At 40.1% G+C, this 16,294-nt stretch overlaps 1 protein-coding gene across 6 annotated transcripts; it reads right to left on the bottom strand.

The window, feature by feature from the left end:
- Nucleotides 1-44: 44 nt before the first annotated feature.
- Nucleotides 45-14,993, bottom strand: LOC115559947 (deleted in malignant brain tumors 1 protein). Of its 6 annotated transcripts, XM_030379165.1 has the most exons (36): nt 14,875-14,993; nt 14,417-14,515; nt 14,089-14,130; nt 13,881-13,979; nt 13,728-13,784; nt 13,520-13,618; nt 12,639-12,680; nt 12,431-12,529; nt 12,279-12,335; nt 12,071-12,169; nt 11,159-11,200; nt 10,951-11,049; nt 10,810-10,854; nt 10,388-10,532; nt 10,052-10,245; nt 9,830-9,928; nt 9,478-9,522; nt 9,269-9,367; nt 8,359-8,400; nt 8,151-8,249; nt 7,280-7,318; nt 6,734-6,878; nt 6,398-6,591; nt 6,177-6,275; nt 5,825-5,869; nt 5,617-5,715; nt 4,712-4,753; nt 4,504-4,602; nt 2,902-2,940; nt 2,536-2,680; nt 2,129-2,334; nt 1,659-1,834; nt 1,304-1,534; nt 898-1,058; nt 357-601; nt 45-247 (listed from the first exon to the last, which is right to left on the bottom strand). In XM_030379165.1, exons 1-36 carry the CDS (start codon nt 14,966-14,968, stop codon nt 180-182), a joined length of 3,729 nt encoding a protein of 1,242 aa, XP_030235025.1. In that variant the 5' UTR covers nt 14,969-14,993; the 3' UTR covers nt 45-179. The 6 variants fall into 6 exon arrangements, with proteins under 6 accessions (XP_030235025.1, XP_030235027.1, XP_030235028.1 ...); XM_030379167.1 differs by lacking the exons at nt 13,881-13,979; nt 14,089-14,130; XM_030379168.1 differs by lacking the exons at nt 4,712-4,753; nt 5,617-5,715.
- Between the last annotated feature and the right edge of the window lie 1,301 nt (nt 14,994-16,294).

Raw genomic sequence — 16,294 nt, forward strand, 5'->3', positions numbered from 1 at the left:
TTTTTTGTCTTTTTTTGTCACTATAATGAGTGCAAGGACATTTATTGTCGTTAGATATGCTTTTAATCGGAATGAAGATGAAAGGAGAGTCTTAACAGTGTTGGCCGAACAGCAGATAACACAACACAAAGAGCAGAAGTACAATTGATTAGAAACAATGGCTGAAAACCCATGATTAATCAAATATCAATGGTCTTCTCGGGCGCCACCTCCTCCTTCACACTCGCTTCACCCTGGCTCCCCAGGTCTAGTGGGTAGGGGGGAGAAAGTGGAGGAAAATTAATGATGAGAATAAAAAAAAAGCACAACATTTCCATGGCCCTCCCCCATACAGAAAGAGCCCAGCGGGCCGGTACCTTGCAGCGTGAGCGGCCCCAGGACCAGGGTGTGGCTGTCCTCGGAGGCCCTGAGCGCCCGGGCCCTACGCCTGCTGCAGCCCCGGCGGCAGCGGGAGTTGGAGGCGGAGGCGGGGCAGACCACCACCTTGCACTGCAGGTACACCGACTCGTGGGTCCGCAGGAACTGGAAGGCCCTGAAGGTGAAGCGGGCGTAGCTCTTGGTGCCCGAGTCGTAGGCCTGGTAGGTGCTGTCTACGCCGCATCTAGTGGGAGGCAAAATAAAAGAGTTTGTATGTCTTGACAAAGTCAAGACCCGTACCGGGCGTAGTTTTCTATGAGTTAAAGAGTTTATATACCGTTTATTCGTTATGTGTGGGATCAGGCCTGGTGAATATGTTTTTCTTTATCTTTACTACTAGAGAGGTAGATTGCAGATATTTGAGGATCGAACCCACAAAGTAGCCTGTAAATTATCATGCCCCCCCTTCTATTGAATGAGACGAGGATTGTGCGGTACTAATTCAAAGTTTAAACAATGATCTCCTGGGACAGTGCATACCCGTTGCGGACAAGGTCGTAAGCGTTGTTTTGAAAGTCGTGGGGCGAGGGCGAAGCCACACACGTGTCAAGGAAGAGAACCAGGCCTTTGTCGTCCCTCCTCAGGTTCACCTGGACGTACATGGCCTGGTTCAGGGTCACCATGTATGGAACCTGGGTCACCTGATCCAAGAAAGGACCAACATAAACATCAGAAAGAGGAAGATTTACGCAACGAAAACAATATTTTACCTTTTGGAAATGATACTCGTATTGCATTTGAGTATATGAATACTTAGTGGGTAGTTACATAGATATGTATGACGTGTTTTACTTTTGTCCTGCTTTTCTTTTGTTGTCTGGGCGGGGGGGGGGGGATAATCATTGCACAAATGTACAAACAAAGCTGCTGTCTTCATGACCCTTACCATATATGTAAAACTTCTGGAGGTGTAGAAGGCCATGGTCCCGTTGAATCTGCCCATGCCCGTGATACTGTCATTTACCCCGGCCCGGGCGATATACAGGTTCTGGACTGTGGTGTCCGGCTCCATGTGACAGTCCACGTTCAACTTGAGGGAGGACTGACGCGTGATCAGACCGTAGTCGGACTCAAAGGCGCGCACCGCATTCGTATATACGATTCTGCCACTCTCAAACTGTTTCAATCAAAGAACACATCGGAAATTAGGTGACTTTTGTGGGCTGCTGGGATGTCAACAAACGCTGACAATGGAAAGATGTCACTCGGTGATTGCTCATAGAAAGCGATTAGATTCTTACCTTTTGTTCTGTGCCACAAGTATTCATCGGGAAACTGAAGATCACTTGGAATGCAGAGATTTGGGGTCTGCAGTACTGGTCATTCAAGTACAGACTGTGGCCATCGTAGCCCAGAGAGTCGAGGTAGGACTTCTCAATCACAATGTTCATGTTGTCTGAAGAACACTCCACTCGACCTGGTGGAGACACAATAGCCCATTCTTACGTGAGTTTCTTTTTTGAAATTTCTAACCGATGTTCTCCACTTATCTTCAATGCTATATTATAAAGGCTGAAATCGTACTGACATTGGTATTGCATCTTAGTTTTCGAAAGGGGATTCTGAATAACAGCGATTGTCTGTATTGGTTTTCAAGCGAGGCTGAGATGAAGGGCTGGATTGGGCCGACCCGGTGACTTTGTTGGGTCAGGTTTAGCCATGTGGAATAACATAAAACGTCCATGCTGGTTGACTTGAAGTCTATACTGACCTGCGCCTGGTGGAAGAGAGCTTTTGAATTCGGCGTTGAACCCTCGGCCGGTCACTGAGCCGTCCGTCCGGAAGAGAACAGTGAGGTACGTGGAGGAGGACTGGAAGAAGTTCAACGTGTTGTTGCACAATTTCCCCAAAGGTTGCGAGTTCACGCTGGGTCCATCATAGACGGCTACGTAGTCACAGGAACAGCAGTTCTCCAACCTGGATGCACAACGGATCATCAAGTCAGCTGAAGAACAGCTTTGTTAATAACTCAAATGTTGTGTGTGTGTGTGTGTGTGTGTGTATGTGTATGTGTGTGTGTGTGTGTGTGTGTGTGTGTGTGTGTGTGTGTGTGTGTGTGTGTGTGTGTGTGTGTGTGTGTGTGTGTGTGTGTCTTCATGAGTGGCCGATTAGACTCACTGGAGGTCAATGAATGACAGGTATATCTTATGGTCATTCGATGCTCTCAGCTGCCACACGCAGTGGCTGTTGTCGTGGTAGTTGCCAGGGTAGCCCGGGCTGGAGAACGACCCAGAGATGGATAGAGAGCCTCCGCAAGGTGGACCTGTAAGAGGATAAGCATCAGAATTGGGTTGTTATGCTCTATTTTTCAATTGAGGGGATCCTAATGCAATATGTGTAGTATTATCCATGCAACCTGTTAATTTGATTTTGATGTGGTGAATGGAGAGATATTGTCTCGCTGGATGGTTTTCACTTCACTTAAAATGTGCATGTCATATAATGTAGATGTTTCAGTAATTGATGCCAGAGATGGTTCATTACCTGTAGTAACATCTGGGGATGCTGTATTGTAACACTGAGCTGCAAGACGGATGAAAAGGGGTTTCAGTTTTTAAAATCACTTTCATTTGTCATGCATTAGTTCTTACGCTGACTAGAATGAAATTGTGACCAACTTATTTTTTGTAAATGTCTTTCAACGCATACTCTGAAATAATATTTTCACCGTGACTGTTTACCTCAGAGAGCTACATGATATTTTCTGTAGAGCTTCAGTAGTAGACTTAACATGTCATAGTTACTGTTAAACAGACACTTCTCTTCAAAGTCTTACGGTACATTCATGTACAAGTCATTAAAGCATTTAAGGTGCTGTCTGTAGGATTTAAGAGCTATTATTTGAGTGTAATTTTTAAGAAATGGCCTCGCCATCGGTGAGTTATTACTGTGTCAAATGCTCTGTGAGATAAGCTGTTATGAGTTGACTGCATCTGCCACTGTATGAGCCCATTTCGATTGAAGACCGCCCCCAGCTCATTTCTGACCAATCAGGGAAGGTCTCCCCAGATTGGTTCCAGACTCCATATTGCCTATCAATAACAGGTATATGAATCTAGAACTCTTAAATTAATGGCTGAGAAACGTATGAAGGGAGGGAGCAGAGAGGAAGGGGGCTTTTGGTTGGTTATTTAGTTTTAAAAACTTGCTCTCTTCTGCTCTCACCCTTTGCAACTCTGAAATCTTTACTAGAGCAGCTTTAATGCACAGATTTACATCTATATTTTCATATATATTTTTCATGCACACGTTTGGACTAGCCTGTCATTGTGACTAAACTTTCATGCATCTGCTATTAACAAAACAATGCAGCATTTTACGACGACTTTTGATTTTTCAGGCCTTGTAACTTACAGTAGTAGTCATAGCAACAGTTGCCGTCGTATTGACAGGAGTAGTCGCAAGAACAGCTTATATATACTTAAATATACTTTTCACAGTGACTGTTTACCTCAGGGAGGTTAACAGTATTTCTGTAGAGCTTCAATAGCAGACTTAACACGTCATTACTGTTAAACAGACACTTTTCTTACAGTCTTACGGCACATTCATGTACAATACATTAAAGTGTTAAAGGTTATGTAGGCAAGATTTAAGAGGTATTATTTGCGTGTAATTTGTTAAAAATGGCCTGTTCCGCTATTACTGAGTCAAATGCTCTGTAAGATTTGCTGGATTAGCCGATTTCGATTGCAGACCGCCCCCAGCTCATTTCTGACCAATCAGGGAAGGTCTCCCCTGATTGGTTCCAGACTCCATATTGCCTATCAATCACAGGTACATGAATCTAGAACTGTTAATGGCTGAGAAACGTACGAAGGGAGGGAGCAGAGAGAAAGGGGACTTTTGTGGGGTTATTTGATTTGAAAAACTTGCTCTCTTCTGCTTTCACCCTTTACAACTCTGAAATCTTTACTAGAACAGCTTTAATGCACAGATTTACACCTATAGTTTCATATATATTTTTCATGAATCCATACTCACGTTTGGACTGGCCTGTCATTGTGACTAAACGTTCATGCGTCTGCCATAAACAAAATAATGCATTTTACGACGGCTTTTGATTTTACAGGCCTTGTAACTTACAGTAGTAGTCATAGCAACAGTTGCCGTCATATTGACAGGAGTAGTCGCAAGAACAGCTTCCCAGGTGGTTCCCACAGTTGTAGCGACAGGATTCTTGAGCTGGGAAACAGGGAGATATTGTCTCACTGGATGGTTTTCACTTCACTGGAAATGTTCATATCATGGAATGTAGATGTCTTTGTAATTGATATCAGAGATGGTTCATTACCTGTAGTAACATCTGTTGCAAATGTATTGTATGAACACTGAGCTGCAAGACAGATGAAATAGGTTACCCTTTTTTAAAATCACTTTTTTTCTCATTTCTGCAAACATTTCAACATGCCAATATTTTCATTTCATTTTTTCATGCATCAGTTCTAACGTTGACTAGAATGCAATTGGGACTTACCTTCTTCTTTAAAAGGTCTTTCAACGCATACTCTTACAGTAATATTTTCCCCGTGACTGTCTACCTCAGAGAGCTTCATGTCATTTTCTGTAGAGCTTCAGCAGTAGACTTGACACGTCATAGTTACTGTTAAACAGACACTTTTCTTCAAAGTGACTTACGGTGAATTCATGTACAAGTCATTAAAGCAGGTGCTGAAGGTAAGATTTAAGAGCTATTATTTGAGCGTAATTTGTTAAAAATGGCCTGGTTAGCTATTATTGAGTGAAATGCTCAGCGAGAATATCTGTTATAAGTAGACTGCGTCTGCCTCTGTATGAGCCGATTTAGATTGAAGAGCGCCAAAGCTCATTTCTGACCAATCAGGGAAGCCCTTCCCTGATTGGTTCCGGACTCCATATTGACTATCAATCACAATGAATCATTCTAGAACTCTTAATAGCTGAGAAGCGTTTTGAGGGAAGAAGCAGAGAGAGAGAGGACTTTTTGGGGGTTATTTTGTTAAAAAAGAAAGTGCTCTCTTCTGCTCTCACCCTTTACTACTCGGAAATCTTTACGACAGCAGCTTTAATGCACAGATTTACATCTATATTTTCATATTTTTTCATGCATCTCACGTTTGGTCCAGCCTGACATTGTGGCGAAACGTTCATGCATCTGCCATTAACAAAGTAATGCAGCATTTTACAACTGCTTTTGGTTTTACAAGCCAGGTTACTTACAGTTGTAGTCATAGCAACAGTTGCCGTAGTATTGACAGGAGTAGTCGCAAGAACAGCTTCCCAGGTGGTTCCCACAGTTATAGCGACAGGATTCTTGAGCTGGGAAACAGGGAGATATTGTCTCACTGGATGGTTTTCACTTCACTGGAAATGTTCATGTCATAGAATGTGGATGTTTTTGTAATTGATAACAGAGATGGTTCATTACCTGTAGTAACATCTGGTGGGTATGCTGTAGTGCCCATACACTGGGCTGCAAGACGGATGAAAATGTGTTTCACTTTTTAAAATAGATATTTTTTCATTCATGCAAACATTTCAATAAATACCAACATTTTAATTTCATTTGTCATGTGTCAGTTCTTACGTTGACTGGAATGTCATTATGAATTACCTTACACCTTAACATATCTTTAAACTGATACTTCGAAAATATATACACACTTTTCTACACTGTGTCGCAATACAGATAAACATGGGTTTCAGTCTTTAAAGTAACCTTTTTTAATTTATGGAAACACTTTACTGCAGCTTTTGTGTTTACAGGCCTTGTCACTTACATAGATAGTCATAGCAACAGTTGCCATAGGATTCACAGGAGTAGTCGCAGGAACAGTTTCCGACCAAATAGCCACAGTTATATCTGCAGGAACCGTCCGCTAGTAAAAGATAAAAATCTAATCACACAAATAGCATTTAACTGTTTGCCTTCATGTTTTCCTTAAGTAGACCGAAAAGACGTTCAAGTTGATGTATCGTCACTCTTGTTTCTGCGACTCACCCACAACTCTGTATTCGGCCCGAAATCCTTGGTATGTCTGGCTACTGTCAGTGGTGAAGCGTACGGTCAGAGTCTTACCAGTGGAGTGGAAAGTAGACCTCTGATTACCACACAATCTGCCAAGCTGCCTTTGGTTAATACTGGGGCCATCATAGACCTGGATGCCATCAAATCTGCAGTCTGACCCCTCTAATCTGTGGATAGCATTTGTGTCGCAGAAAATGTAAAAATTGACCATGAGCCGAAGACAACTCTTCATCATGTTGAAATGCAGCAGGAAAATACGTTCCTCATTATCAAATGATGTCAGATTGGTGATTAAATGATCATGCTTACTCAACATGGAGGAACTCCAGTTCTATAACTTCATAGCCTGGACTGATGACCCACACACAATCCATGTTGTTAGGATACTGTTGTGGGTAGTTGGGGCTGGTAATATACCCCTCAGTAGAGTACAGCCACCAACCACAGTTATTAACTGAAAGACGATCACAGAGAACGTTGGAGCAAGGGTTTCCCATCACAATGCCTGGTAAGTACATGCTGACAAGTACAGTTTGCAATATTATTATAAGAAATATACATTGATGCAGCTTTACGCACAGCTTTATCAAGTTGTAAATATTTGTAAATATTGAACTGTATGCATGGAATCATCTGTTAGTTTCTGGATTTGTGTCCGACGCAGAGAATACAACAAATGCTTGTAGGGCACAACACAAAGAAACACAGTGCTTAAAGGGGTGACCAGTGCATGGTGTCATGGGAAACCCTAAAATTGACATTATTTCAAGAAGAGACAAACACGTTAGTTTGATTTTGTACAGAAAGTCTTGAAGTGCAAGTTACAAGATGCATGATAAACACAATGTTCATTACCTGTAGGAACATCTGTTGTACTTGTATCGTAACACTGAGCTGCAAGACGGATGAGAAGGGGTTTCAGTTTTTAAAATCACTTTTTCTTTTAATTTCTGCAAACATTTCAACGCATACCAATATTTGCATTAAATTATTCATGCATTAGTTCTTACGTTGACTAGAATGCAATTGTGATACTCTGATACTTTCAACGCATACTCTGAAATATACTTTTCACAGTGACTGTTTACCTCAGAGAGGTTAACAGTATTTCTGTAGAGCTTCAGTAGCAGACCTAACACGTCATTACTGTTAAACAGACCCTTTTCTTACAGTCTTACGGCACATTCATGTACAATACATTAAAGTGTTAAAGGTTCTGTAGGTAAGATTTAAGAGGTATTAATTGCGTGTAATTTGTTAAAAATGGCCTGGTCAGCTATTACTGAGTCAAATGCTCTGTAAGATTTGCTGTATTAGCCGATTTCGATTGCAGACCGCCCCCAGCTCATTTCTGACCAATCACGGAAGGTCTCCCCTGATTGGTTCCAGACTCCATATGGCCTATCAATCACAGGTACATGAATCTAGAACTGTTAATGGCTGAGAAACGTACGAAGGGGGGGAGCAGAGAGAAAGGGGACTTTTGGGGGGTTATTTAATTTGAAAAACTTGCTCTCTTCTGCTCTCACCCTTTACAACTCTGAAATCTTTACTAGAACAGCTTTAATGCACAGATTTACACCTATAGTTTCATATATATTTTTCATGCATCCATACTCACGTTTGGACTGGCTTGTCATTGTGACTAAACGTTCATGCGTCTGCCATAAACAAAATAATGCAGCATTTTACGACGGCTTTTGATTTTAAAGCCCTTGTAACTTACAGTAGTAGTCATAGCAACAGTTGCCGTAGTATTGACAGGAGTAGTCGCAAGAACAGCTTCCCAGGTGGTTCCCACAGTTGTAGCGACAGGATTCTTGAGCTGGGAAACAGGGAGATATTGTCTCACTGGATGGTTTTCACTTCACTGGAAATGTTCATATCATAGAATGTAGATGTCTTTGTAATTGATATCAGAGATGGTTCATTACCTGTAGTAACATCTGGTGTAAATGTAGTGTGTGAACACTGAGCTGCAAGACAGATGAAATAGGTTACCCTTTTTTAAAATCAAAATTTTTCTCATTTCTGCAAACATTTCAACATGCCAATATTTTCATTTCATTTTTTCATGCATCAGTTCTAACGTTGACTAGAATGCAATTGTGACTTACCTTCTTCTTTAAAAGGTCTTCCAACGCATACTCTTACAGTAATATTTTCACCATGACTGTCTACCTCAGAGAGCTTCATGTCATTTTCTGTAGAGCTTCAGCAGTAGACTCGACATGTCATAGTTACTGTTAAACAGACACTTTTCTTCAAAGTGTCTTACGGTGAATTCATGTACAAGTCAGTAAAGCAGGTGCTGAAGGTAAGATTTAAGAGCTATTATTTGAGCGTAATTTGTTAAAAATGGCCTGGTCAGCTATTATTGAGTGAAATGCTCAGCGAGAATATCTGTTATAAGTAGACTGCGTCTGCCTCTGTATGAGCCGATTTAGATTGAAGAGCGCCAAAGCTAATTTCTGACCAATCAGGGAAGCCCTTCCCTGATTGGTTCCGGACTCCATATTGACTATCAATCACTGATACATGAATCATTCTAGAACTCTTAATAGCTGAGAAGCGTTTTGAGGGAAGAAACAGAGAGAGAGAGGACTTTTTGGGGGTTATTTTGTTAAGAAAGAAAGTCTTCTCTTCTGCTCTCACCCTTTACTACTCGGAAATCTTTACGACAGCAGCTTTAATGCACAGATTTACATCTATATTTTCATATTTTTTCATGCATCTCACGTTTGGTCCAGCCTGACATTGTGGCGAAACGTTCATGCATCTGCCATTAACAAAGTAATGCAGCATTTTACAACTGCTTTTGGTTTTACAAGCCAGGTTACTTACAGTTGTAGTCATAGCAACAGTTGCCGTAGTATTGACAGGAGTAGTCGCAAGAACAGCTTCCCAGGTGGTTCCCACAGTTATAGCGACAGGATTCTTGAGCTGGGAAACAGGGAGATATTGTCTCACTGGATGGTATTCACTTCACTGGAAATGTTCAATGTCATAGAATGTGGATGTTTTTGTAATTGATAACAGAGATGGTTCATTACCTGTAGTAACATCTGGTGGGTATGCTGTAGTGCCCATACACTGGGCTGCAAGACGGATGAAAATGTGTTTCACTTTTTAAAATAGATATTTTTTCATTCATGCAAACATTTCAATAAATACCAACATTTTAATTTCATTTGTCATGCGTCAGTTCTTACGTTGACTGGAATGTCATTATGAATTACCTTACACCTTAACATATCTTTAAACTGATACTTCGAAAATATATACACACTTTTCTACACTGTGTTGCAATACAGATAAACATGGGTTTCAGTCTTTAAAGTAACCTTTTTTAATTTATGGAAACACTTTACTGCAGCTTTTGTGTTTACAGGCCTTGTCACTTACATAGATAGTCATAGCAACAGTTGCCATAGGATTCACAGGAGTAGTCGCAGGAACAGTTTCCGACCAAATAGCCACAGTTATATCTGCAGGAACCGTCCGCTAGTAAAAGATAAAAAGTCAAGTCACACAAATAGCATTTAACTGTTTGCCTTCATGTTTTCTTTAAGTAGACCGAAAAGACGTTCAAGTTGATGCATCGTCACTCTTGTTTCTGCGACTCACCCACAACTCTGTATTCGGCCCGAAATCCTTGGTATGTCTGGCTACCGTCAGTGGTGAAGCGTACGGTCAGAGTCTTACCAGTGGAGTGGAAAGTAGACCTCTGATTACCACACAATCTGCCAAGCTGCCTTTGGTTAATACTGGGGCCATCATAGACCTGGATGCCATCAAATCTGCAGTCTGACCCCTCTAATCTGTGGATAGCATTTGTGTCGCAGAAAATGTAAAAATTGACCATGAGCCGAAGACAACTCTTCATCATGTTGAAATGCAGCAGGAAAATACGTTCCTCATTATCAAATGATGTCAGATTGGTGATTAAATGATCATGCTTACTCAACATGGAGGAACTCCAGTTCTATAACTTCATAGCCTGGACTGATGACCCACACACAATTCATGTTGTTAGGATACTGTTGTGGGTAGTTGGGGCTGGTAATATACCCCTCAGTAGAGTACAGCCACCCACCACAGTTATTAACTGAAAGACGATCACAGAGAACGTTGGAGCAAGGGTTTCCCATCACAATGCCTGGCAAGTACATGCTGACAAGTACAGTTTGCAATATTATTATAAGAAATATACATTGATGCAGCTTTACGCACAGTTTTATCAAGCACTTTTTGGACTGGAGTATGAATGGAAATGCTGGGAAACAGGGAGTTATTGTCTCACTGGATCATTTTCACTTCATTGGAAATGTTCATGTCATAGAATGTAGATGATTGAGTAATTAGTACCAGAGATGGTTCATTACCTGTAGTATCAAAGGTTGGGCCTGGTGAAGGGGATACACATTGATCTGCAAGTAAGATGAAAATGGGTTGCAGTCTTTAAAGTAGCCTTTTTTCCATTAATGGGAATGGCAGCTTTTGATTTTACAGCCCTTGTAACTTACAGTAGTAGTCATAGCAACAGTTGCCGTAGTATTGACAGGAGTAGTCGCAAGAACAGCTTCCCAGGTGGTTCCCACAGTTGTAGCTACAGGAGTCTTGAGCTGGGAAACAGGGAGATATTGTCTTACTGGATGGTTTTCAATTGACTGGAAATGTTCATGTCATATAATGTAGATGTTTTAGTAATTGATATCAGAGATGGTTCATTACCTGTAATAACCTCTTCTGTAATCGTAGTGTATGGACACTGAGCTGCAAGACAGATGAAAATAGGTTACCCTTTTTAAAAAACTTTTTTTTTCATTTCTGCAAACATTTCAATCCAAACCGATATTTACATTTTATTTGTCATAATCAGTTCTTACGTTGACTAGAATGCAATTGTGACTAACTTTTTTCGTTAAAATGTCTTTCAACGCATACTCTGAAATAATATTTTCATCGTAACTGTTTATCTCAGAGAGGTTCATGTTATTTTCTGTAGAGCTTCAGTAGTAGACTTAACACGTCATAGTTACTGTTAATCTGACACTTTTCTTCAAAGTGTCTTACGGTTAATTCATGTAAAGTCATTAAAGCATTAAAGGTGCTAAAGGTACGATTTAAGAGCTATGATTTGAGCGTAATTTGTTAAAAATGGTCTGATCAGCGATTATTGACTGAAATGCTCTGTGAGAATATCTGTTATGAATTGACTGCGTCTGCCGCTGTATGAGCTGATTTAGATTGAAGAGCGCCCCATCTAATTTCTGACCAATCAGGGAAGCTCTTCTCTGATTGGTTCCGGACTCCATAATGACTATCAATCACAGGTATATGAATCTAGAACTCCTAATAGCTGAGAAAGATATGGAGAGAGGGAGCAGAGAGAAAGGGGGATTTTTGGGGGTTATTTCGTTAACAAAATGTGCTCTCTTCTGCTCTCACCCATTACAACTTGTAAATCTTTAAGACAGTAGCTTTAATGCACAGATTTATACCTATATTTTCATATTTTTTTAAGGCATCCATGCTCACATTTGGTCCAGCCTGTCATTGTGACGAAACTTTCATGCGTCTGCCATAGACAAAGTAATGCAGCATTTTACGACTGCTTTTGATTTTACAGGCCAGGTTACTTACAGTTGTAGTCATAGCAGCAGTTGCCATATGACTGACAGTAGTACTCGCAGGAACAGCTTCCCAGGTTGTAGCCACAGTTGTGGCGACAGGATTCTTGAGCTGGGAAACAGGGAGATATTGTCTCACTGTATCATTTTCACTTCACTGGAAATGTTCATGTCATAGAATGTAGATGTTTGAGTAATTAGTACCAGAGATGGTTCATTACCTGTAGTAACATCTGGTGTATGAAAGGGTGGGTCTGCTGTAGGGGATATACATTGATCTGCAAGACAGATGAAAATGGGTTGCAGTCTTTAAAGTAGCCTTTTTCCATTAATGGGAACTGCAGCTATTGATTTTACAGGCCTGGTAACTTACAGTAGTAGTCATCACAACAGTTGCCATAGGATTCACAGGAGTAGTGACAGGAACAACTTCCTAGGTGGTTCCCACAGTTGTAGCGACAGGAGTCTTGAGCTGGGAAACAGGGAGATATTGTCTTACTGGATGGTTTTCAATTCACTGGAAATGTTCATGTCATAGAATGTAGATGTTTTAGTAATTGATATCGTAGATGGCTCATTACCTGTAGTAACATCTGGTGTAATTGTAGTGTATGGACACTGAGCTGCAAGACAGATGAAATAGGTTACCCTTTTTAAAACACTATTTTTTTCATTTCTGCAAACATTTCAATGCAAACCGATATTTTCATTTTATTTGTCATAATCAGTTCTTACGTTGACTAGAATGAAATTGTGACTAACATTTTTCTTTAAAATGTCTTTCAAAACATACTCCGAAATTAATATTTTCATCGTAACTGTTTACCTCAGAGAGGTTCATGTTATTTTCTGTAGAGCTTCAGTAGTAGACTTGACACGTCATAGTTACTGTTAAACAGACACTATTCTTCAAAGTGTCTGACGGTTAATTCATGCAAAGTCATTAAAGCATTAAAGGTGCTAAAGGTACGATTTAAGAGCTTTTATTTTAGCGTAATTTGTTAAAAATGGTCTGATCAGCGATTATTGAGTGAAATGTTCTGTGGGAATATCTGTTATGAATTGACTGCGTCTGCCGCTGTATGAGCTGATTTAGATTGAAGAGCGGCCTATCTAATTTCTGACGGACTCCATATTGAATATCAATCACAGGTATATGAATCTAGAACTCCTAATAGCTGAGAAAGATATGGAGAGAGGGAGCAGAGAGAAAGGGGGATTTTTGGGGGTTATTTTGTTTGCAAAATGTGCTGTCTTCTGCTCTCACCCATTACAACTTGTAAATTTTTAAGACAGCAGCTTTAATGCACAGATTTACATCTATATTTTCATATTTTTTTCAGGCATCCATGCTCACATTTGGTCCAGCCTGTCATTGTGACGAAACTTTCATGCGTCTGCCATAAACAAAGTAATGCAGCATTTTACGACTGCTTTTGATTTTACAGGCCAGGTTACTTACAGTTGTAGTCATAGCAACAGTTGCCGTATGATTGACAGTAGTACTCGCAGGAACAGCTTCCCAGGTTGTAGCCACAGTTGTGGCGACAGGATTCTTGAGCTGGGAAACAGGGAGATATTGTCTCACTGGATCATTTTCACTTCACTGGAAATGTTCATGTCATAGAATGTAGATGTTTGAGTAATTAGTACCAGAGATGGTTCATTACCTGTAGTAACATCTGGTGTATGAAAGGGTGGGTCTGCTGTAGGGGATATACATTGATCTGCAAGACAGATGTAAATGGGCCGCAGTCTTTAAAGTAGCCTTTTTTCCATTAATGGGAACGGCAGCTATTGATTTTACAGGCCTGGTAACTTACAGTAGTAGTCATCGCAACAGTTGCCATAGGATTCACAGGAGTAGTCACAGGAACATCTTCCTAGGTGGTTCCCACAGTTGTAGCGACAGGAGTCTTGAGCTGGGAAACAGGGAGATATTGTCTTACTGGATGGTTTTCAATTCACTGGAAATGTTCATGTCATATAATGTAGATGTTTTAGTAATTGATATCAGAGATGGTTCATTACCTGTAGGAACATCTGGTGTAATTGGAGTGTATGAACACTGAGCTGCAAGACAGATGATAATAGGTTACCCTTTTTAAAACACTTTTTTTTTAATTTCTGCAAACATTTCAATGCAAACCGATGTTTTAATTTTATTTGTCATAATCAGTTCTTACGTTGACTAGAATGCAATTGTGACTAACTTCTTCTTTAAAATGTCTTTCAACGCATACTCCGAAATAATATTTTCTCTAATCTTGTCTTTAATGCACACATTTATTATTATATTTTCATATTGTTTTCATTCATCAATTTTCATCAATTGCTTTTCAAAGGCCTGAATACTTACAGTAGTAGTCAAAGCAACAGTTGCCATTGTATTGACAGGAGTAGTCGCAGGAACAGCTTCCCAGGTGGTTTCCGCAGTTGTATCGACAGGAGTCTTGAGCTGGAAAACAGCGAGATATTGTCTCACTTGATGCTTTTCACTTCACTTTACAGGCATCTGTTCTAAATAACTAGATAAATCTAAAATGATGCTGGTATTATAAATAATTTGGGACAGCCACAGAGAATATAAGTATTGGTTTCAGGAAAAAACATTTAGAAACACTGTGTAAAAAGGGGTGTACAGTACCTGGTGTGGTAAAACCTATAATTGTCATTATAAGAGACAAGGAGACAAACAACTTTGTTAGATTTTGCACACAAAGGGCAAGTTACAACTTGCATGTTTAATTCAATGGAAGGTGAGATTCATACATTTCAGTCCATGACAATGACAAAATGTGTATCATGAATTCCTACCTTGAACACAATGTGAGAACATCGCACTGCATAGCACCAGGAATCCCAATGCCTCCATCTTCTCGTTTTGCTTCTGAATGTTCTTCAGTTGCATCCAGTGATGGCTTTATACCCATTGGTTCCCATGATGCCTTCCTTATAGCAGTCATAAATCTGTCTACAAACAATATACCATATTGTAACCAATTGTTCTGAGAAACATGCAACCTGGCCAGGGTGCAAATGCAATGATTAACATTTGCACAAGGATTTGCTTAGGAATATAATAAGGACGATGTACATTTCTAAGTTCTATTAAAAGATCCATAAAACACAGAGTAGCAGTTCTACAGCCAGGTGATGGGGGAGTTCTTATCGTTAAATTATAGAAAACTATGCCCCAAGTGCCCTGAACTACCTCATCTAGCACACCCAGCCAGTTGAAAATGCTTTTTGTAACATTGAGTTGAGTTTATGTCAACGGTTGAAAAAAGGCCTATTATAGCCATTTCTACCAATGATAGCGGCCGATACTTGACTGCTTTTACTCTTACTGCAATTAAGTGACATTTTAAGATTCTTCAATACATTTATCAATGTTTAAATAGAAGATGTAGAAGTACTTTAATGCTATAAGATGTATTTTCTTGGAGCTGCTATTGGTTGTATAAATACTGATCCTTCAATTGTTCTCTGCATCAGTTATCCTCTGGAATTGTCCCCTTTCCCCTTGAGGAGCTAAATGAGGAGCTAAATATTGCAATCCTTACAAACCCTGATCGGAGGAATCCCCCCATTGTTTTCCTTCTGAAGGTCTCGTTCCTTTTAGAGGGCTTAGGGTTAGGAGGAGTTGTATGAATTTGAATCTGTGACTGTGATTATGATTATAATTGTATGCATACATACATTCACATATAAATAGGTGGCTGACTTAACATCACCTTTTTGTGGATCCAGCCTCAAGTACATCTAAAAAATGATCACATTTGTCAAGAGGCTTTGTTATATTGTTAGGAACATGTTCATATCAAACACATAATAAGAAAGAAAGAAAACAAGACCAATTAGTTGGTCTTGCACAAAGTATATTGTGAGAACACAGATGTTTTGTAAGTCTATCATTCTCAAAGTTCAATGAATATTCTTCTCAAAGTTTAGGCATACAATTTGGAGGTAGCAATGATCAGATACATTTTGCCCAACAAAAATATATGGTAGGCTGTGACACTGGGATATTTACATGGTCATTTATTGTACATCCTTGTAGAGGAATGGTCCTTTGCTCGGAGAGGAAGTACAAGGGCTGTCTCAAAATGCCTCAACAGGGTGACAAGGGAATTCTCTCTGGTCTAGGTTTTAGAAAAATCCATTCATTTTTGGCACTCAAACCTTGGTACCCATTCCCGTCACCCTTAAGTCACGACGAACATGCAGTCTGGGC

The sequence above is a fragment of the Gadus morhua genome, chromosome 15 (genome assembly GCF_902167405.1).
Source record: "Gadus morhua chromosome 15, gadMor3.0, whole genome shotgun sequence".
Lineage (NCBI taxonomy): Eukaryota > Metazoa > Chordata > Actinopteri > Gadiformes > Gadidae > Gadus > Gadus morhua.

Bases quoted from the DNA above. Each gene is read 5' to 3' on its own strand.
- LOC115559947 (XM_030379165.1), bottom strand. From the start codon at position 14,968: ATGCAACTGAAGAACATTCAGAAGCAAAACGAGAAGATGGAGGCATTG. The intron at 1,835-2,128 runs GTCAGTATAGAC...TGTCTCCACCAG, and splicing joins CTCTCTTCCACCAGGCGCAG to GTCGAGTGGAGTGTTCTTCA. The intron at 602-897 runs GTATGCACTGTC...GCCTCCCACTAG, and splicing joins TACGACCTTGTCCGCAACGG to ATGCGGCGTAGACAGCACCT.